At 43.8% G+C, this 23,488-nt stretch overlaps 1 protein-coding gene and 1 pseudogene across 1 annotated transcript in view; both read right to left on the bottom strand.

Moving 5' to 3' along the window:
• SHCBP1 (SHC binding and spindle associated 1) overlaps positions 1-3,112 on the bottom strand; it is a 40,873-nt gene extending 37,761 nt beyond the window's left edge. The window contains exon 1 of the mRNA XM_007167647.2: positions 2,986-3,112. Within this exon, the coding sequence (XP_007167709.2) occupies positions 2,986-3,094 (109 nt within the window). The 5' untranslated portion in view covers positions 3,095-3,112. The remainder of the gene's footprint in view (positions 1-2,985) is intronic.
• Positions 3,113-22,543: 19,431 nt separating this feature from the next.
• On the bottom strand, positions 22,544-22,706 carry LOC114236015 (40S ribosomal protein S29-like; annotated as a pseudogene).
• Positions 22,707-23,488: the final 782 nt, after the last annotated feature.

Raw genomic sequence — 23,488 nt, 5'->3', positions numbered from 1 at the left:
TAAATACAGAGCTGATTTCCTATACTCCATCTCAAACAAATTGAAACCTCCCTCTAATTTCTACAATATCGCTTGTCAATGCCCCTCAATAAACAGGGATGAGAGATTCTTAATAATGCATAAGGTTTACTTCACCAAAGCTTCTAGGTTCCTCCTGACTAATTTCAATGCCTGTGTCTAAGGAAAGGATTAGAAAATGCTAATCGCATTAGGTTTGGGCTGTATGTAATTATGTTTCACAAGGCGTGATTGGGCCAGTGACATATCTAATTCTGTGCAATACGATGTTTTTAATAGACAAAACGACTACTAAATAAATGCTGAGGGTAGCATTTAGACTGGCAAAGTTCTTTCCTGTGGTTTCAGGAAGGGTATCTGAGACAATTACTAGCAGCAGTCTTTCTCTTCCCTCACCTCTTATATTTCTCCTTCCTTTTCTCCCTCCTTCCACTTCTCTGCCCCTGTTCAGGCCACCAGAATTATGTGACCCCACAGACTGTAATAGGGAAGAACAAATCTGACTCCATATTGGATCTGTTTCTTGTACTTTACCCTTTGTATCCTATTGCTTTTGATACAAGAATGTTGCCTATAGCCTGAAATACACAGGATAGCCCCTTCTCAAAGCTCTGACCTTTAAAGGTATAACACTTTTCCACTCATATAGAGATAAAAAGTTGCTCAACAGAGAATAACATTTGTCTTGCTGGAGGTTTACAGGAACATCCTGACCTGACCTACCTGGATAGATGCAAGAACAAAGGATTCTGACACCAAGAAGTTTGCAACAACCAGCCACAACCTCTCCCCTTTTAGTATAAAGGAAGCCTGAATTCTAACTTTGGCAAGATGGTTCTTTGGGACTCTATTCCACCATCTTCTCAGTCAGCTGGCTTTCCAAATAAAGTCTCTATTCCTTGCCCCAACAACTCGTCTCTCAATTTACTGGCCTGTCGTGCAGCGAGCAGTACAAGTTTGGACATGGCAACAAGATGACCAAGGTGTACTGAAGGGCTTCCTGCTTACAGATTATCAATGCACCTGAGCCTCAGAGAACACAATACCTCACCTGCTGTGTAACAATCTCTCTGTACCTAAAGGAAGATGAAAACAGTATGCCAACTTCAATTAAATTAAGAGAATAAACTATATGTTAATCACTTAACAACAGTACCCACCACATAACATAGATATAAATGTTTGTTAAAGAAATAATACCATCATCTCACACATATTAGGTGACTATTATCCAAAAAACAACAAGAAAAACTATCAAGAAAACAAGTGTTGGCGAGGATATGGGGAAACAGGAACCCTTGTGCACCGCTGGTAGGCATGTAAAACAGTACAGCCACTGCGGAAAACAGGATGGTGATTCCTCAAAGATTTTTACATAGAATTACCATATGACCCAGCAATTTCCAAAAGAATTGAAAGCAGGGTCTCCAAGAGATATTTGTACACTCATGTTCATAGCAGCATTATTCACAATAGCTAAAATTATTTAGCTTTAAAAAGGAAGGAAATTACGACAAGTGCTGGATGAACATTATGCTGAGTGAAATAAGCCAGTCACAGAAAGACAAACACTGTGCAATTCCACTGATATGAGGTACTTAGAGGAGTCAAAATTATATCATAAAGACAAAGTATAATGGTGGTTGCCAGGAGCTGGGGGGAGGGGTGACTGGGGGTTTATTATTCAACAGGTATAGAGTTTCAGTTTACAAGATGAAAAGAATCATGGTAACAGAGGGTGGTGATGGCCTCACAACAATGTGAATGTGTTTAATACCACTGAACTGTACACTTAAAAATGGTTAAGATGGTAAATTTTGTTATGTGTGTCTTACAATTAAAAAGAATACCTGGGCTTCCCTGGTGGCGCAGTGGTTGAGAGTCTGCCTGCCAATGCAGGGGACACGGGTTCGAGCCCTGGTCTGGGAGGATCCCACATGCCACGGAGCAACTGGGCCCGTGAGCCACAACTACTGAGCCTGCGCGTCTGGAGCCTGTGCTCCGCAACGAGAGAGGCCGCGATGGTGAGAGGCCCGCGCACCGCGATGAAGAGTGGCCCCCACTTGCCACAACTAGAGAAAGCCCTCGCACAGAAACGAGGACCCAACACAGCCATAAATAAATAAATAAAAGAACGTGAATTTCTAAAAAAAAAAAAAAGAAAGAATACCTTACTTCAGCACAATTCTTTAGATCCAATTTGAAACTATTTCTTTTCACACATTATTTCACTTCATCTTCACCACTCCGTAACACCACTACCTGTTTTCCAGATGGGCAAACTGAAGCCAAGCGACTGTTGCCAGTTCACAAGAGTGGTCGGTAGAGGAGTTAAGTCACACCTATGTTCTCTCACTTCTCCAGGACTCTTTCCACTACACAATACAACTGAAAATGTTAAAGTAAAACCACCTTAAAATATCAGGGGGAAAAAACGGAGTCTCCATGAAGAGGTAGAAAGGACTGAGAATTAGACCTGGGTTCTACTTTTAGACTCTGTCCCAAATTGGCTCCCCTACCTTCGGGCATGTCACCTGCCCTCAACGCTCAGTGCTGGCCTAGATGCAGCCAACTAGGCCAAGCGTTCAGGTTTCTTCTCTTTCGGGAAAGGGAAGTGTGGTACGTGATCTCCTTTGAGATGCACATTTAAAAATGCGCCCACTCTGGACTCACAAACGCGTGCACACAGCCCGGGGGCCCCACCAGACAGCAAAAGTAGGAATTCCCGGGCCGGCCCAGTTCCCTCCAGTCTCGAGCAAGCTGAGGCCAGATTGGGCGGGGGGAGTTGCCCTGGGTACCTCCCGACTTCGACGTCGGGGCATCGCCCAGCCACCGCCGCCACCCAGGCCAGCAAGGTCCGGAAGGCCTGCGCCTGAGGCGGCCTCGGAGAGTCCCGACGCCCCCCGCGCTGCCGACACGGTCTGTCGCAGGCGGCGGCTCCTCCGGCCCGTCACAACGGGTGCTCACCTTTCCCGAAGGGCGCCAGCTCCTCTTCCACAGCCCAGCCGGTGCGCTCGTGGTCCCGCGCCATCGCCTCCGACCCCAACCCACCACCCGCCAGCAACCCGTCAGCCATTTCAAATTTTCGCGGGCGGCCGCCCAGCCTGGTAACGCGATGAAGCAGCCGCTTCTGATTGGATAGTGGGCCGAGGCTCTTCGACCAATTAAAGGAAAGTTTGCGTGGCCCCGTTTCCGTACGAGCCCCGCCCCTTCAGCCTCCACCCACCCCGGTGGCAGTGCCTGGGCGCCATCTACTGGCCGGAAGGACTGCTCTTCTCGTCCAAGCTCTTGCTCTTTTTGTTTACTGGGACGAACTTGGACAAAGTTGAATTAGGACATAATTTGGGATGAGTTCCGAAAAACTAACAAGCCATACCTGGAAGTGAGGTAGAGCGGAAAAGACACTCGCTTGAGAGTCAAAAAACATAGTATTTAGACTTGTTTCTTCCATTACCACTGGTATTACCTTGGGCAAGTCACTTCACCTCTCAGAAGAGCATCTTCAGTTCTGATAGTATATTGGCCTAGATGGCTCCAAACTTTTCACCACCAAAAATCAGTTGCTCTCTCGCTTTTTCTCTCTCTCCCCCTCTTTCATTCACTACCTACACACAGAGAATATTTTCAAAGAATGTCAAATAATATTTAGAATGTAAAAGTATGTTTTACCCACATTTATTAGTCAACAACTATAACCTCCAGTGATATAGCTAACATTTGTCGAGTACTGTGTGCAAGACGCCCCTGCATATTTTATCTGCAGTATCTTATTCAATCTTCAAAAACCATCCTATGAGACAGGAAATATTATTATTATTCCCATTTTACAGATGACGACATGGAGTCACCAAGAAATTAAGAAATGCCCAATTTAACCCAGCAGTGCCAGTATTAAAAACCAGCCAAATTCCTGAATCCACGCTTTAATGGCTCTGCCAGGCCATGACTAGTCAGACCTGAGATGGCCGGCAACAGCAGAGGTTACCAGAACACCAGGAAGATGAGTCCCACAGAAGGACAAGAGCCTGGTCATGACAGTGTTATCACAGGGAAGACATTTCCACTTACTGCCTTAAAGGAAAACCTTGGGCTAAAGTCTCTCAGATCCCTCACAGCTGAAATGAAATTAAGGACAAATCACTTATTAAACTGGATACCTTTCCAAACCTATGCTTGCATGGATTATATGGAAAGTTTTTAGAGTTTTCCCCTAAGTGGAGACCTTTTAGGAGCACACATTTCTTGGGAGTTTGCTTTTCCTGCCCCCTCCCCCTTATCCTAAGGAAAGGGTTTTTTAATTCTTCCTTTCCAATCCCTCCATCTGCAGCCCATCGCAGCCTTCCACCTGCCTTAGGTGGGGTGGCACCCATTATTCCCAGTCTTTTTTATATCTTCACTCTCTTTCTCACCACTAGGTCCTTATACTCTGTCTACACAGGGGCTCGAAACTTACTGCCCTCCCCTAAAAACTTCCCAAAGCCCAACTGCAATCTTGAGATACTGCCTCCACACTTTCTTTCTGGATAGCACCAAATTGCTCTGGGGTAGTGCCTTTCCTCTCCTGCTTTCTCAACGGCCAGTAGCTTCTTCCAGAGGCCTGGCCTCCCTCTCTCCCATCACCCTCTGCCCGCCGCAGCACTGACAGCCCAGCATCCCCTTCCGTAGTCCTTCCTCCCCTGGCCTCCGGGCCTTCACTCTTCTGGTTCTCCTTCCTGCCTTCATTCCTCTTCCTCCTTCTCAGATCCCCTAAACCTAGGGGACTCCTGAGGGCATTATCCTGAGCCCACCTTCCTCAGGAGGTAACAGAAGTGAGTGAAGAAGGCCAAGTGTGGACAGTGGCACTCACTGTGAGCACACAGGAAAGCAGATGTGCTAATTCACTTGACAAATAATAAATATAGAGAGTATAGACTGTGTGCCAGACATTGTTCTAGGCTCAAGGGAGGCAGGGACAAACAAGCAGACAAGGTCCTGCCCGCACGGAACTCACAGCCCAGTGGAGACGCACAATGAACAAGTAAAAAATCAATTAGCAAGCAAGATTCAATTATGAAAAATAATAAAATAAAATAAAATACAGTGATGTGATAGAGAATGATGAGTGGGGAAGACAGATTCAGACTTTTACGTGAAAATGCCTGATTTTAAGCTGTTAGCAACTATTTTTTTTTTAATGTAAACACTATGCAACCCAGAAAAAACCTTATTTCCCAGGCCAAATTTGGCCCACAGCCCACTAGATTGGAACCTCTGTTCTAAGCCCCAGCTGCTCAAAGTACAGTCCAGGGACCAGGAGCTTGTTAGAAATGCAGAGTCCCTCCCCTACCCCCAGATCTGCTGGACTGGAATCTGCATTTCAACAAGATCCCCAGTCCTCAAGTAACATAATGCATGTTTGATACAAAGGTCTTCAGACCTGAGTTCTCTCCTGCAGCTATTTCAGTTTCATCTCCTGCTGGGAAACTTGACCTGGAACTCTCATTCATGATTCACTTTCATTAATGCTGCAAAGCCAAGTGCAGCCCATCCTCCAGCTCATAAGGCTCTCATCTCATCCCACCCTCCCTGCCACAGCCCCTGTGTCCACCACCATCTCCCATGCAGGCTGTCGAGATGGCAACTGGGAAGTCACCGCACCTGAAAGGACTCACCCACTCTCTCACCCGCTTCCAGAATTAATTGCTCCCCTCTCACTACTCCTAGCACAGGGGTCTCAACGCAGTGCCCGGAATGGCCAGGCGGGTGACAGAAGGAGAGAAGTGGGCAGTGGTGCCAGTCCCGTGAGAAGTGATGGGTATGGACCCCATGTTGCCATGTTGGTTTTCCAATTGAAGCCAGAAGTCTAGATTTTTATAAGAAATTTCCCATATTAAAAGATTGGCAAGGAGGGCTTCCCTGGTGGCGCAGTGGTTGAGAGTCTGCCTGCCAATGCAGGGGACTCGGGTTCGAGCCCTGGTCTGGGAAGATCCCACATGCCGCGGAGCAAATGGGCCCGTGAGCCACAACTACTGAGCCTGCGCGTCTGGAGCCTGTGCTCCACAACAAGAGAGGCCGCGATAGTGAGAGGCCCGCGCATCGCGATGAAGAGCGGCCCCCGCTTGCCGCAACTAGAGAAAGCCCTCGCACAGAAACGAAGACCCAACACAGCCAAAAATAAATAAATAAATAAATAAAGATTGGCAACCGGGTCTTCTCTGGTGGCGCAGTGGTTAAGAATCCACTTGCCAATGTAGGGGACACAGGTTCGAGCCCTGGTCCAGGGGCATCTCACATGCCACGGAGCAACTAAGCCCGTGCGCCACAACTAATGAGCCTGTGCTCTAAAGCCCGAGCCACAACTACTGAGCCCACGTGCCACAACTACTGAAGCCCGCACGCCTAGAGCTCGTGCTCCATAACAAGAGAAGCCACGGCAATGAGAAGCCCACATGCAGCAACGAAGACCTAGTGCAGCCAAAAATAAATTAATTAATTTTTTTAAAAAGTTAATTAAGAAAAAAAAAAGATTGGCAACCAATTTATAACAACTTAAACACTGTGCCAGCCAAATAAAACATATCTGTAGACCACGAGTTTGCAACTTCTGAGGCCTAGTCTACTTGTGACATTGCGTCAGAGGCTGTGGTTCTTTGAAGACAAGTACCATGTCATATTCATCTTTGTACTGCTGGTAACTACTACTAAACTTCACTTAGTAAAGGGACAAACTAAATTAATACTGCTCCTTTTATTTATAGTGTAATATTATGATGCCATTAGCCAAAGGCTCAGGTTCAGAGTCAAATGGCCAGATCTGGGCCATTTCTGCTGCTGCTGCCCAGAGACCCCCTACCCAGAACCACAGATTCAACATTACTACCATTACCTAAGTCAGGGTCAGGGAATGCTGCCTGTATTGGGGGTACTCTGCCCCCAAACCAGCCCACCAGCTCCCCAAGGACAGAAGCACTCTCTAAAGTGTACAGCTCAGGACTTTGACCGCTGGGGAACAGAAGCCCAGCATGGCCTCCATTGCCCCACTTTAGAATGTGTTCCCACATCCATATGAATTGGTTTCTGAGCACAGACAAGGACAAAGACAGACAGTGCAAATTCTGAACATCAGAGAAGGGTGGGGAGAGCCCCCAGATCCTGGGAGGGGTCCCACTGGGGGAGGCCTGTCCCTCCATCTGCAGTTGTGGGGAGCTCCACGTGGGCCCAGGGTGGGCAGGTAGCCCACGATGTCTACTCCACTGCAGGGAGAGAAGAGATGCTAGGTGTCTGCTTCTCTGGTCTGAGAGTCTGGGGCTCCCATTGACAAAAACAAAGAATAAAAGCTAGGCCCGAATTTTGGCTTGTATTTTCCACTAGAGGGCAGCTTAAACTTTCACAATAAATCTTTAGCACTTGGTAAAGCATTGAGAAGTCCTTCCAGCCGGTTTCCTCTAGAGCCTCTGGGCCTTGTTGCGAGGCTCCAGGGATTAGAAGGGAACAAATAAACCTAACTCTTACCTCACGGAGCTCATGGTCCAGCAAGGGAGAGGCATATTAAACAAGAGAATACCCAGTGAGTGTAGTCAGACTTGGGATAAACGCCACCAATTAGAGGGAATCCTAGGCAGGGCCCTCTTTGCAGGGGTATTGGGTTAAAACCTTCAGGATAAGACAGAACTGAAACATTGGCTCTTCCTTGATCTCAAGCCTGCTGGCCTTTGGGCCGAAACTATACCATCAGCTCTCCTGGTTCTCAGGCCTCTGGAATTGGACTGTGGAACTACCATGAGCTCTCCTAGGTCTCCAGCTTGCTGACTCACCCTGCAGATCTTAGGACCTGTGTGTGTGTGTATATATATATATATATATATATATATATATATATATATATATATATACATATACACACATATACATACATACATATATATATGTATGTGTATATATACATATATACACATACATATATATGTATATATATACATAGATACATACATATATATGTGTGTATATATATATATATTTCAGTTAATAGAGGACTCTATTACAAGTGGCTATACCATTTTCCATTACTACCAGCAATAAATGAGGGTTCCAGTTGTTTCACACCCTCACCAACATGTGTTTTTTGTTTTTTGCTTTTTAAATTGGCCACTTTAGTAGGTATATAGTGCTATCTCATTATGCCTTAAATTTGCATTTCCTTGATAAGATCATGTCATCTGCAAATAGAAGTTGTTTTACTTCTTCTTTTTCATTCTGAATGTCTTTTATTTCTTTTTCTTGCCTAATTGCCCTGGCTAGAAGAACCTCCAGTACAATGTTGAATAGAAATGGCAAGAGCTAACATCTATGTCTTGTTCCTGATCTTAGGGAGAAAGCATCCATTCTTCTACCATTAAGTATAATCTTACCTGTGGATTTTTCCTGACTTTATCAGGCTGAGGAAGTTGCCTTCTATTCCTGTTTTACTGAGTGTTTATCATGAAGGGGTGTTGAACTTTATCAAATGCTTTTCCTATGTCTCTTGAGATGATCATGTGGCCTTTGTCCTTTATTCTATTGAAGTGGTGTATTACGTTAATGATTTTTAAATATTAAACCAATCTTGTATCCCTAGGATAAATCTCACTTGGCCATGGTGTTATCCATGTTATGTATTGCTGGATTCAATTTGCTAGTATTTTGTTGAGGATCTTTGCATCCATATTTATAAGACATTTTCTGTAGTTTTCTTTCCTTGTGATGCCTTTGTCTGGTTTTGATATCAAAGTAATACTGACTTTATAGTCTCCTGCATTTTTCCTATATAAGATTTATCACAATTTACACTCCTCTGTATTCCTTTCTCCCTTTTAAACAGTAGCTCCATGAGGGCAAGAAACATGTTTGCTTTCTTATCACTAACTCCTAGTGCCTTGCTCAGTATCTGGCACATAATCAGTGCACAATAAATGTTTGTAGCATTCATCAATAAGTAAATCAGGACATGAGTATTGTGAAATAAAATTCATATCTTATAGTGAGACAAGAAAAAATTTACACATAAAAATTTTTCCCTGCCCTTTGGCCTCCTCACTCCCTCCTACTGCACATTGTGTTATCTGCATTATGCATTGACCAAACCTCTCCCCTTGGCAGAAATACCTGCTCAACCATAAAGAGCAACATTCTCCTAGAATCAACAAGACAACTCCTTAAAAGATAACATTCCAGGACTTGCCTGGTGGCACAGTGGTTAAGAATCTTCCTGCCAATGCAGGGGACATGGGTTCGATCCCTGGTCTGGGAAGATCCCACATGCCACGGAGCAACTAAGACCGTGAGCCACAACTACTGAGTCCACGTGCCACAACTACTGAAGCCTGTGCACCTAGAGCCTGTGCTCCGCAACAAAAGAAGCCACCACAGTGAGAAGCCCAACCACCGCAACAAAGTGTAGCCCCTGCTCGCCACAACTAAAGAAAGCCGGCGCACAGCAAGAAGACCCAGTGCAGCCAAAAAAAAAAAAAACCCACCAAAAACACTAATTCAAAAAGATACATGCACTACAATGTTCATAGCAGCATTATTTACAATTGCCAAGATATGAAAGCAACTTAAGTGTTCATCAGCAGATGAATGGATAAATAAAATGTGGTGTGTGTGTGTGTATATATATATATATGTATGTATATATATATGCAATGGAATACTACTCAGCCATAAAAATAGAATGAAATTTTGCCACTTGCAGCAACATGGATGGACTGGGAGGATATTACACTAAGTGAAATAAGTCAGACAAAGACAAATACTGTATATCACTTATATGTACAATCTAAAAAAATACAACAAACTAGTGAATATAACAAAAAAGAAGCAGATTCACAGATATAGAGGACAAACTAGTGGTTACCAGTGGGGAGAGGGAAGGGGGAGGGGCAATATAGGGATAGGGAATTAAGAGATATAAACTATTACATATAAAATAAGCTACAAGGATATACTGTACAAAGCAGAGAATACAGCCAATATTTTATAATAACTATAATTGGAGTGTAACCCTTAAAAATTGTGAATCACTATATAGTACTTATGTTGTACACCTGTAGCTTATATAATATTGTACATAAACTTTATTTCAATGAAAAAATTCAAGGAACTTCTACTTTAGTGAAATCTCTAGGGGTCCAATAGTGTAGGGCATATCAAGATATTCCGTCTAAGGTAAAGGATAAGTTGTTGCATCTGGCTCCTCCGCACAACCAAGAAGGAGGCGCAATGCATAGTGGACCTCTTTGGATTTTGGAGGCAACATATTTGAGTGTGTTACCTGGGCCCATTTACCAAGTGACCAGAAAAGCTGTTAGTTTTATATGGAGTCCAGAACAGGAGATGACTATGCAATAGGTAAGGCTGTTTATGCAGGCTGCTGTGACACTTGGGCCTCAGGATCCAGCAGATCCAATGGTGCTTGAAGTGTCAGCGACTGATAGAGATGCTGTTTGGAGCCTTTCACAGCCCCTATAAGTGAATCGGAGCACAGGCCCTCAGGATGTTTGAGCAGAGCCCTGCCATTCTCTGCAGATAACTGCTCTCCTATTGAGAAACAACTCTTGGCCTACTTCTAGGCCATAGTAGCGACTGAATGCTTATCCATGGGCCCCCAAGTTACTATGCAACCTGAGCTGCCCATCATGAACTGACTTTTATCTGACCTACCAAGCTACAAAGTTGGGTGTGCACAGCAGCACTACATCATCAAGAGGAAACAGGATATACCAGACTGGCCCTGCACAGGCCCTGAAAGCACAAATAATTTACACGAAGAAGTGGCCCAAATACCCATGGTCCCCACTTGTGCTAAGCTGCCTTCTCTCTCCCAGCCTGTACCTATGGCTTCATGAGGAGCTCCCTACTATCAACGGAAGAGAAGACATGAGGCTGGTTTACAGATGGCTCTGCCTCATATGCAGACACCACACAACAGCCCCTCTCTCAGACATCCCTGAAGGACAGTGGTAAAGGGAAACCCTCTCAGCAGGCAGGACTGCAAGCAGTGCACCTTGTGGTGCACTTTGTGACTGTGTACGGATTCACGGGCTATGGCCAACAGTTTGGCTGGATCGTCAGGGGCTTGGAAGAAATGTGATTGGAAAATTGATGACAAGGAAATTGGGGGAAGAGGTCTATGAGGAGACCACTCTGAATGGGCAAAACATGTGAAGATATTTGTGTCTCATGTGAATGTTCGCCAAAGGGTGATCTCAGCAGAGGAGGATTTTTATAATCAAGCGAATAGGGTGACCCATTCTGTGATATACCAGTCAGCCTTTTCTTCCAGCCACTCATGTGAACACCCAGTGCACTCATGAACAAAGTGGCTGTGGTGGCAGGGATGGGGGTTACCCGTGGGCTCAGCAACATAGGCTTCTGCTCACCAAGGCTGACCTGGCTACAGACACTGCTTGGTGTCCAATCTGTCAGCAGCAGAGACGGACACTGAGCCCCTGGTATGCAACCATTTCCCACAGTGATCAGCCAGCTACCTAGTGGCAGGTTGATTACGCTGGCCCGCTTATGTCATGAAAGGGGCAGCATTTCGTTCTTACAGGAATAGATACTTATCCTGGATACAGCTTTGCCTTCCCAGCATGCAATGCTTCTGCCAAAACCACTATCCATGGACTTACAGAATGCCTTATCCACCATCATGGTAGTCCACATGGCATTGCTTCTAATCGAGGAACTGACTCCACATCAAAAGAAATGCAGCAATAGGCCCATGCTCATGGAATTCTTACCATGTTCCCCATGATCTGGAAGCAGCTGGTTTGACAGAAGATGGCCTTATGAAGACTCAACTACAGCACAAGATAGGTGCTAGCACAATACATTGCAGGGCTGGGGCAAAGTTTCCAGAAGGCTGTATATGCTCTGAATCAGCATCTGATATATGGTCGTGTTTCTCCCATAGCCAGCATTCATGGGTCCAGGAATGAAAGAGTAGACATGACAGTGGCACCTCTCACTATTACACCTAGCAACCCCTTAGCAAAACTTCTGCTGCTTCCTGTTCCCATGATGTTATTCTCTGCTGGTCTAGAGGTCTTAGTTCCAAAGGGAGGAATATTTCCACCAGGAGACACAACAATGATTCCATTGAACTGGAAGTTGAGGCTGCCACCTACGCACTTCTGGCTCCTCATTCTTCTGAATCAACAGGCAGAGGAGTTACGGTGCTGGCTGGGGTGATTGATCCTGATCACCATGGAGATTACTTCCATTATTGCTCCATGGAAGTAAGAAAGAGTATATCTCTATCCCTATCTATCTATCTATCTATCTATCTATCTATCTATCTATTTATCTGAATCACTTTCCTGAACACCGAAAGTTAATATTGTAAATCAACTATATTTCAATTTAAAAAAAAAGAGTATGTCTGGAATATAGGAGATCCCTTGGGTGTCTCTTAGTTTTTACCATGCCCTGTGATTAGGGTCAATGGAAAACTACAACTCAATCTAGGCAGGACTACTACTGACCCAGATCCTTCAGGAATGAACGTTTGGGTCACCCCACCAGGTAAAGAAGTACAACCAGCTGAAGTGTTTGTTTAGGGCAAAAGGAATATGGCATGAAGAGTGAAAGAAGGTAATTATAAATAACAGCAATGACCATGCGACCAGTTACAGAAACAAGGACTGTAATTATCATGAGTACTTCCTCCTTATTTTGTTATAAATACACGTGTGTGTGCATATATAGAGATAGATATATAGATATAGAAATGGTTTTCTTTCCTCTTCTATTCCCTAGCATGTAACATAAGATATATTGACTTTACATCATAGTATTTAAATATTGTTATTTTCACATCATAGTATTTAAGTTATGGGATAGCAAGAAGAGTAAACATCACTCAATGACTTTACCTCCTCTTCTGGGGAAGGGATTAGTGTGTTATCAGTTGTACACAAGATAGTTGTATCATGTTAGATGAAATTATGAACTTGTTATTACCTTTATTTGGAGATTAAGTATGGTTTCAGAAGTTGTATATGGGTGCCTAATTGAAAAATGGTGGAGTTGTGATATGGTTAATTTTATGTGTCAGTTTTATATGCTCAGATATCTGGTTAAACATTATTTCAGGATGTGTCTGTGAGGATGTTTCCAGAATTAACATTTGAATCACAAGAGTAAAGAGGATTGCCTTCCCCAAAGTGGGTACCATCATCCAACCCACTGAGGGCCTGAATAGAACAAAAAGGAGTAGGAAAGGAGGATTTGGAGGAAGGAAGGTGGAGGAAGGGAAGAGAATGTGGCAGTACCCTCTGTCTGAGTGCTGGGCTGGAATACTGATCTTCTCCCGCCCTCGGCACTCCTGATTCTCAGAATCTATACTATCAGCTCTCTGGTTCTCAGATATATGGCATTATTTCACCTTCCTTTAGCTCAGCCCCAAGAAATCCCACTGCACTGGCCCAAGCCTAACATATACAGAGCAGCACCATGTGTCATATGCAATCTGATGATCCCAAAGCAGGGCAGACTCTCATGAAGCATCTGATTTGGAGACAGAAGTATTTTTAATTGAATGCCTTTTCATTATTTCAAGTACTTGTAACTGAGGGGCATTGATAGTAAAATAAAGCAGTTAAAATATTAATTTAATGGCCCCAATTGAAGTGACTCACATACCCCAGGTTTTTGTGTCCTGTCCTGTCCTCCTGAGCTCAGAGTCACCTCCTCTCTGACACTGACCCCATCTCTTCCACTCAGTATTTATGAGCCATTCTCCTTGTCTTTGCAAATCTTACCCATCCTTTAAGGTACAGGGCAAGCCCATATCCTCCAGGGATCCTCCCTTGCCTGCTCTCCTCTGAACTTTTTGTAGTCATTAAAACTACCTCTAGATCTTATTTGATGAGTTAAGAAAATAGCACATATATTACTGTATCACAATCTTTAAACAATTTGATAACTGCATTTCATTATAATTGGCTTCATTTGTAATCCTATATATTTTACCTGTGCTCATAAAAATATTATTCTGTAAAAGAGTCTGGAAGCTCCACCCAGTGGGACCATGGCACAGAAGAGGTTAAGAATCTCTGCTTACACTCTCCTACTTTTGACTCTCCTGTCAGCTGAACTGGGGGGACCTGGAGTGGCTGGAGGAGCGGTCATCAGGTGATTGCCGCACCCTTCTGCCTACCCACTGGAAAGCATTTACAAGTAGGGCCTGTGGTTAATCAGACCAGCAAAGAGCCCTCTTTATAGTGGATGGGAGACTCCAGCTACTCACCAGACAGCATTACTGGGAGTCGAAGTTGTCAGATGAAAAGAAAGCTTGGGGCCCAGCCAGCTTGGGCCCCCAGCCAGGCCCAAAGCAATGATACTAGGGCCACCAGCACCATTGCTGCTGTATGTTGGACTGCAAGGTGGACTGAGAGAGGCTGCTATAGACTGAATCTGAATGTTCCCCCAAAATTCACATGCTGAAACTTTACAACCAATGTGATGATGTTAGGACGTGGGGCCTTTGAGAGGTGATTAGGTCATGAGAATAGAAACCTCATGTTCTAGGATTAGTGCCCTTTTTAAAAAGACACCAGAGAGCATCCTCACTCCTCCTGCCAGGTGGGGCCACAGCCAGAAGACAGCCATCCATGAACCGGGAGGTGGGTCCTCACCAGACACTGAATCTGCCAGTGCCTTGATCTTGGACTTCCAGCCTGCAGACTGTGAGTGACACATTTCTGTTGTCTATAAGCCTCCCAGTCTGTGGCATTCTGGGATATCAGCCCAAACAGTCTAAGACAGAGGCAGAGCATTCTTCAATCCTCCACTGCATTCAAAACATACCTGGATTCAAATCCCATGTCTGCCACTTCCTAGTCATGTGGCCTTGGGCAGGTGTTAACCAGTCTGTGCCCTGTTTCCTCACCTGTATTATCACCTGTAGGGATAACAAGAGTACCTGCATCATGGGACGGTCAGGAGGGAGAAGTGAATTAACATACCAGGTCCTTTAGAAAAGAGCCTGGCATGTAGTAAGCAGTGTGTACGTGCCAATTTTGTTGTTTCTCCTCCTCACTTAACCCCCCACTCACTGAGTGACATGAAGGACATTGCACCTACCTCATGGGGGCCTGACACAGAGTGAGCATTCAATAATGGCCCGCTGTTGTCATTTTGACCATGCTTTTCAGCTCTAGGCACAGGACTGATTTTAGAAGAATTAGTCAAGCCCTAATTTGAAAGAAGATTCCAGTCACAGGGCCTTTGGCTCAACTCCCTAGTGCAGGTATCCTGGAGTAGCCATTGCCAAAAATGATGACTCTGGGTTCAGGGAACATGGTTGGACTTGTGACAAAACCAAGCTGGAGAAAGATGGAGATGAGTCTGACCAGACTGATCTGCTGACCACTCTACATTTCCTGACTATCCCTGCCTCACCCATCCTTCCAGGCCCAGCACCACCCCCTCCAAGAAGCCCACTCTAGCTACTGCAGCCTCCGGGATCCCTCCCTGCCATGAAGTTCTCAGCCCTGGCAGTGCACCCCTCAGCACTATGCCTCCTGCTGCTCCCTGAATTAGTCCCCAAGCACTTCAAGGGCAAAACAACGGCTCCTCTGTCCCCTTGGCTCATTGACACCTTCTGGCACAGGATTAAAGCCATCACTCAGGATGAATTGATTAGTTCATCAATTGCTGGACCTACTAGAGTAGTCATTAGTGCTATCTACCAATTATTTCCAAGCTCTTCCAAGCACATCAATTGCTAAACCTACTAGAGTAGTCATTAGTGCTATCTACCAATTATTTCCAGCTCTTCCAAGCACAAGATTCCCACTCCTGGGAGCTAGGTGAGGCCATGTGATTTGCTCTGGCCAGTGAAATGTGAGAAGTGACATGACTCACTTCTGGGTGGAAGCTATGAAACAGAGCACAAGTCATCATTTTTTCCTTCCTCTCTTGGCCTCTGTCAGCCTGGGTCCCTCAGTGACTCCAATAAACAGAACCCCATTGTAGACACTTGTCAAATATATGTTAGAGTGACAAATAAATGTGTTAAGCCACTGAAATTTTGGAATTATTTGTTATCACAGCAGAGCCTAGCCAGTCCTCACTGATAAACACACACACACACACACACATACCAATAGATATATTCTTTAGTTTATTTTATGTTTAAAATATTTAAATGTTTATTTAAAAAATATATCTAGGTGCTTCCCTGGTGGCGCAGTGGTTAAGAATCTGCCTGCCAATGCAGGGGACACGGGTTTGAGCCCTGGTCTGGGAAGATCCCACATGCCGTGGAGCAACTAAGCCCTGTGACACAATTACTGAGCCTGCACTCTAGAGCTTGCGAGCCACAACTACTGAGCCCATGTGCCACAACTACTGAAGCCTGCGTGCCTAGAGCCCATGTTCCGCAAGAAAAACAAGCCACCACAATGAGAAGCCTGCACACTGCAACGAAAAGTAGCCCCCACTCACCGCAACTAGAGAAAGCCCACACTCAGCAACAAAGACCCAATGCAGCCAAAAATAAATAAATTTATAAATATATATATATATATATATATTTTTTTTTAGTAGGTCAAACTTATAAAACTGGTCATAGGAATGAGTCATGAGATTAGGAGTGGTAGTTGGACTTCAGCTTTATATATAAAACGATCTACTTTAAAAAGTAGGATGGATCATATTTAATGTTATAATTTTTAAAAATTACAAAACAATATGGTTATATCCTCTCATATCTTCAACATGTTCTTTCTTTGATGGGCAGCCAGGTAACTGTGTCACGGGGTAAAGACCACAACCCTTGTCCACACTCTTGCTCAGCATGGGGGCTCTATGTTCATTTGGGGCCAAGAGTATTCCCAGTCCACTGCAACAGGCAGACCAGCTAACCACAGTAACAAGTAGAGCTCTCTGACCAAACTGTGCAGGCTAAACAGCTGCTTCATCATTGGAGACTATAATGTTGCCTTGGGTCTCTGGGAGAGGGGCGTTTCTCAGGCTCAGGACAGATTGGGGAAGGGGAGAGTCCATGAGTTCTTGCTGGACATGACATCAGACATATGGTAGCTCTATGTTTTCTCTCTGCTCAGCACCTCTTTGGGGAACCACCCCTCACCCTCGCTCAGTCCATCCACTTTGGGGATAGACACACGAACCAGATCAAGCCACTTGGGAAACCCCGTTTCCCTGGCCATAGTGATTGGCTCAAGGATGGGGATATCATCAAATCTGGCCAGTCAGAATTCTCCCCAGGACTTTTGCCAGAACTATCCAGAAAGAGGAGTTTCTCCTTTTACTAGGACCAGCTGTGAGGATGATATAAGCTTAGCAGTGCCAGTCATCTTTGCCAGCCCATGGGAGAATCTGCTGAATGAGAAACTGACACAGAAGAAAACAAAGTCAAGAACTAGAGAAAAAGAGAAGATTCCTAGGGACAATAATTCATTCCCCGGGTCCATCTGTGCCTAGGCCAGATTCACACACACACATACACACACACACAAATGCATGCTTGTGCATGAACACACACAAACATACACACATGATCTTTCTAATATCATGAGCCAATAAGTTCCATTTTTAAATATTGTTTTTCAAATTTTGAATCAGTTTTCTGCCACCTCCAAACAAAGACATCTGTCCTGACTCATACCGTACTCCTTCTTCAAAGCTTCTTTGCAGCCCATGTGGTCCTCACACCATCACCATAGAGTGAATGAAACACATATTCCTCCACATGTTTTACCAAAAGGAAACTAAGGTTCAGAGAGAGGAAGCAATTTGTCCCAACACTACAACAGTTAGCGTCATTGCCAGGGCAGACGTCAGCCCAACCACAGTGCCTTGGGTCCCTATTTATACTCCCCATCACTTCGTCACTCTGCTGAGAGCCTTGTGGTTGTGGGTTGATGAGGGCAGGCAGGAACCACACTCTCTTCCAAGCTGGAAACAGGATGGGCACAGCTTCCTCCCATTAATCTCTCCAATGCAGAGACACTAAATTAACAGATACAACTAGCACAATCCCTCTCCTGGTAATTCAATCTCTGCTGTTAATCTTTAGGTCACTAACCTTCACTCTGATAATATTCTCCTGTTTAATTTAAGCAGGTCTGCTAACGTTGCAATCAGAATCTCTGTCCCATTCTGGGAAGGGTCGATGGTGGAAGTGGTGCAGGGAAAGGGAGGGAGTTTCTGGACATTTCTCTGACCTTCACTGAATTTTGTCTGATCTCAAGAAAATAACACCACAAGCCTCAGACAATTCCTTGGCCTCAGTTTCCCCAAATGAAAAACAAAGAGTTTGAACTAAACTCAACCCAAAGGCATCCAAGAAAGTTCCAGGAGTGGGTACAGCACTTTGTCCTCCTCAACCAGAGCTGCTATGTTTTTAACTGTTTTTTAAGTTTTGTATTTAATTTCATCAGAAACATATAAATACATTCCCATTGTAAATATCCAACCAACAAGGTTAAGTTCCCTTGACCACCTCTCCTAATTCTGATTCCCCTCTTTTCACCCTTAGAGGTAACATATTATTTTGGAAGAGTTTTACCTTTCCAAGCCTTTAATACTTATTTATATATATATAAACCCTTAGAAAATGGACAGTATTTGTTTGCATGTGTGAGTTCTTTTAATATTTTTTTAAAAGAAAATAACTTTGACAACTTACTCTTTAACTTGGTATTGGGGCAGTATGTCTTGGAGATAACCCATCTTAGTACCTAGAATTCTACCTCATTCTTTTTAACTGCTACCAAGTCACTTCATTGTCAAGGCTCTGAAATAATAAAACATTTCCCACTTTCCTGTAGTGTTCTTTTTTCTTTCCTGATTTTCCAAACCAGAAAACCACATAGAATCACATTAAAGCGTTTAACAGATAATAAAAGGAATCATTTGTGAAAGGTAAATGGCATTATGACATGCATTATTTGAAATAAAAACTTCATCTGACTTTTTTTTTTAATGTGAGTGTCTCAAAAACACCAAAAAGAAAAGGTAGAGTGTTTTAATCATACTCAGAGGGCAATGTTGCCCTCAGTGGAGCAGACTCACTAGCTTCTCACCAGTTCTGTAAGGTTGCTCCCAGGAGGACCTGAGCTCATTGATTCCGCATTTCCAGGTAATGATGTAACTTCCTTCCAGATTGGCAGCTGCCTTGCCAGCCTACCACTTAATCTGGCCTTGGTTCCAATTTTTCAGATAAAAAGTCAAGAGGAGAGATCACAGAACAAGGTCACTCAGTGAATAGACAATATGTGGCCAAAACTGCAACCTTTTCCTCAATTTGGAAACAGGGCCCATTAAGTCCAGGCTACAGGACCTAGAATGAAGAAAGGAGGAGATGACAACCGATTCTCCTTTGTGTCTGAAGCAAGTTACTGAGACTCTATATAAAAAGCCACTGAGTCAATGTCTGTTGCTATGTGGTGGCGAGCAGCAGAAACAGACTGGCAAACAGAAGCAAAACTCAGCAACAACAGAAATAAAACTTGGAAACATCTGGGGTAGCTTATGGTATGGAATAAAAGCAAGGACAAGGACAAGGCTTTAGGAAGGATAGGTCCCAAGTAAGATCTGGGTTTCAAGGGAGCAGTCTCTTTGAGGTGCCTTCTCCAGGATGATCTGCTTTCTCAATTTTCTATCCTTATGTCATCTGCTCAAGATTCAGATTCAACTAGCCAAGCTCAGTCACATGCCGATCCTCTGGCTAGGGGAGGGCAGGCACCTTGATTGACAACCCCATCAGCCCCTGTGGGTAGAGGTAGTTTGCAAAGTGAACTCAGGGTCCCACTGTTACCAGAAAGAGGAAAGATATATACTGAGGAGGGAAAAACTCGATGTCCACTCAGTTAGATGACCATTTCACAACTATTGACTGACTTCAGTGCCTGATAGAGTTTAGGTAGAGGAGGAGGAAGAAGTGAGTGGAGGAAGAAGAAGACAAAGAAGAGAAGAGGAGGAGAGAAAAGAGGAGGAGGAGGGGGAATCAGGAAAGGTGCTGTGAGGGCCCTGGGGACCTGAGTAGAAGGGTCCACCCTAGGCTGTAGAGCCCTCCCTTTCTGTCCCCCTGGCTAGTACCCATCATTCCATCTGGAAATAATCCTGGTAGTCACCCAGCCTCTGAGCCATCACCTTTGGAAGATCTTTTTGTTTCTGAACATTTCTCTGGCTTTACATGTTTGGTCTTAAGAAATTAACTGCAGTAAAATATCGTGATATTACCCATACCCACAGCCTCAGATCTGCAAAGAGTTGACAAACTTAAAAAAAAAAAAAACTTGACAGTATAGAAAAGCAGACTGTAGAACATTTTAAAAGTCATAATTTTCTTCCTGCCTTTTTTGTTTGCAAATTTATAAAAATAACATAACATGGTTGAAATTATGCAATATACAAGGTTTATGATCTGCTTTTCTCACAGTAAACATTTTCCTATGTCACTAAAATTCTTCAAAAACATAATTTCAATGTCTGTAGAATATTCTACCTTATAATTACAGTATAATTCATTTAATACCAATGGTTAAAGGCTTAGAGTCTCTACTCAGAAGGAACTGGGTTCACATCCTACCATTTACTTACTGACCTCAGGCATATTGCTTATCCTCCACTGGTCTGTTTCCCCATCTGTAACATGGAGATCATAATAATACCTCCCTCCTAGGTTGTCGGGATGATTAAATAAGAGGACACATGCGAAGCTCGTGGCACAGGAATACCCATGTTACTGAACTCAGGTCTGGCTGCTTGCCGCTTGAAAATCAATACTTCAGAGGCAAATGTTGGTAGAAAGAAAAGTTGATTTAATCAGAAAAGCCAGCAATCTGGGGAGAAGGTTGACTCATGTCCCCAAAACCAACTCTGAAGATTCTGCTTGGCCGTGGTAGTTTTTAAAGGGAATAGGGAAGTAATCTCAGTTAATCATTGAGATAGGAGATCAGATTCATCACCATCTCCCACTGTGTTCAGGCTTGTTGACTCCTTGTGATCTTTCTTTAGAAGCTATCTTGTTCACACAGTTTGTTCACAAGATTACTGAAGGGGAAGCTAAGGAAGAGATCTATCTGGTCATCTGTTAATTACTTATTCTTCATTTTTACTTCTTTGGTCTATGGAAAGACCCAACAGGTTAGGCAAAATATTGTGTGATCAGAAGACTTGAAAGGTGTGCTTTGGCTGGAGATGAGTAGAGGATGAGGGCCCCTGGCTTAAGGTTAGGTACAATATAGCTTTGCTAAAGGGATAAGACAGAAAGGGACCTCCCGCAGAGAGCTCTTTCCTGCCAAAAGCTGCTTACACCCAGAGTAAGCACCTATAAATTTTCACTGGTATCATTAGAGGGTTTTTCCCTTCAAATTTTTGCAAATGTAAATGGCTCTGTAATGAAAATCCCAGCACAGAGATCCCTGAAATTAGAATTCCTGCTATGCACTTCTTCAAGTTTCTCAGTACAGTTTGCCAATTCTGTAGTATTATTTACTATAGAAAAAAATCTGCCTATATGTGGACCTGGACAGTTTAAATCCATGTTGTTGGTCAACTGTATTGACAGCAAGTTCTCAATTTGTCTCTGTCCCTGTCTCTCCCTCTTTCACTCTCTCTCCCACAATGTCATCCAGACTCCTGTTTTGATGATACTCTGTCCCCAGCCCCCACGACGGCTCACTCATCCACAATCCTAGAGGAAACCAGCACCTGGGATCTTGTCACAGAGAAAGAGCCCAAGATTCAAATATCAATTTTGTTTTGCAGTTTAGAGGTTGCTTTGATCAGCCTGCATTAAGTGTCTGCCTTTCACCCTACCTGTTATCTACATACTTTTCTCATTTATCCACCCAGATAGAATAATTTCAGGAGCATTCATTGCCATTTTGTGCATCATTTAATATAGTCTTTTTTTTTTTTTTTTTGGAAAGATGTGTGCCTGCCTGGCCCCATCAGTGTCATTTTTCAGTGTTTTGTTTCTATGGCAACTGAAAGATCTATTGTAATCAAATAATTGAGCCCCATTAAATTGCAATCTTCTCAGCCCCACTACAGTTTGCTCTGACTTTTATGCTGTATTATACCGCTTTTCTTCTGCAGCCTCAATCAGGCAGTTGCCATTCATTCTGCTGTGATGGGCAGAGGCCACTCAAAATGCCACTCTAGATGTCTAGAACAGGCATTAAAAAAATTATGTCCACCTCAAACGCCAAAGTCAAAATGTATATGTGCAATTGCTCTTTTAAAAGAACAAAAACCTCAAAGAAATATTTCCCTCAGCAACATTCTCAGGTCATAATTGCCTTTGATTTACATATATGACTCCAAATTGGACTAGGCTTTCTCATCTCATAATAATGATAATACTAATAAGCTATCATATATTGAATACATATTATGTGCCAGGCACTATGCTAAGTCTTTTTTTTTTTTTTTTTTGAAGTTTTTAAACTTTTATTTTATATACAAAGAGCTAGTATTGTTTCTGCGTAAGGTAGATGTCCCGGATGACCCATTCAAGGAAGTTCACTTAGTCCGACTTAATGAAGCCAGTGTCTTTTGCGTACCGGTGGAAAAACTGGCAGCACATATTGAGGCCATATTTCCGGAGCAGAGTTTGAGCAGACATGGCAAAAGCAAGAACCCTGGCCAAATTTTCTCGGATGGCTCCAGTAGAGCTGCTGGTGACCCATGTTGCTCTCTCAGCTGCAACGAGGAAAAGTGCTAAGATTTTTTTATTATTAGCTGTTATTTAGCATTTGAATAAATAATAAATTACAAGCTTTCAAATTTTAAAAGTGTGGCACATTTTCAGGCATGGAAGCAGAAAGGACATGAGGTCCCATATAGAAACTGTATAGAGGGTTTTGGGCTTCCATGGGCTGTTGGTTACAGGCTGTTCTCCAGGGGCAGATGCTAACACACACACACAGAGCTGGTAGTTTATTTAAGATAGAGCTGGGGCTCCTTCGAAAACATATTCTAAGAGTGAAGAGACAGAGAGAAGTCTGTTCCTTTCCACTCACCTGCTCAATATCCTCTCTAAAAGATAGCCCCACCTTCTTCCTTGGAAATGAGTTCTGACTGCCTGATTAAGAATGCAGAAGAAGGGGGCTTCCCTGGTGGCACAGTGGTTGAGAATCTGCCTGCTAATGCAGGGGACACGGGTTTGAGCCCTGGTCTGGGAAGGTCCCACATGCTGTGGAGCAACTGGGCCCATGAGCCACAACTACTGAGCCTGAGCGTCTGGAGCCTGTGCTCCGCAACAAGAGAGGTCGCGATAGTGAGAGGCCCGCGCACCGCGATGAAGAGTGGCCCCCGCTTGCCGCAACTAGAGAAGGTCCTTGCACAGAAACGAAGACCCAACACAGCCAAAAAGAAAGAAAGAAAGAAAGAATGCAGAAGAAAAGCAGCATAATACAGTGAAAAAGTCAGAGCAAGAAAAACAGTTGATGAATTGGAGAAAAACACCCAG

The sequence above is a fragment of the Balaenoptera acutorostrata genome, chromosome 19 (genome assembly GCF_949987535.1).
Source record: "Balaenoptera acutorostrata chromosome 19, mBalAcu1.1, whole genome shotgun sequence".
NCBI lineage: Eukaryota > Metazoa > Chordata > Mammalia > Artiodactyla > Balaenopteridae > Balaenoptera > Balaenoptera acutorostrata.
Note: the sequence above shows the minus strand (reverse complement) of the source record. Positions and strands in the feature narration are given on the sequence as shown.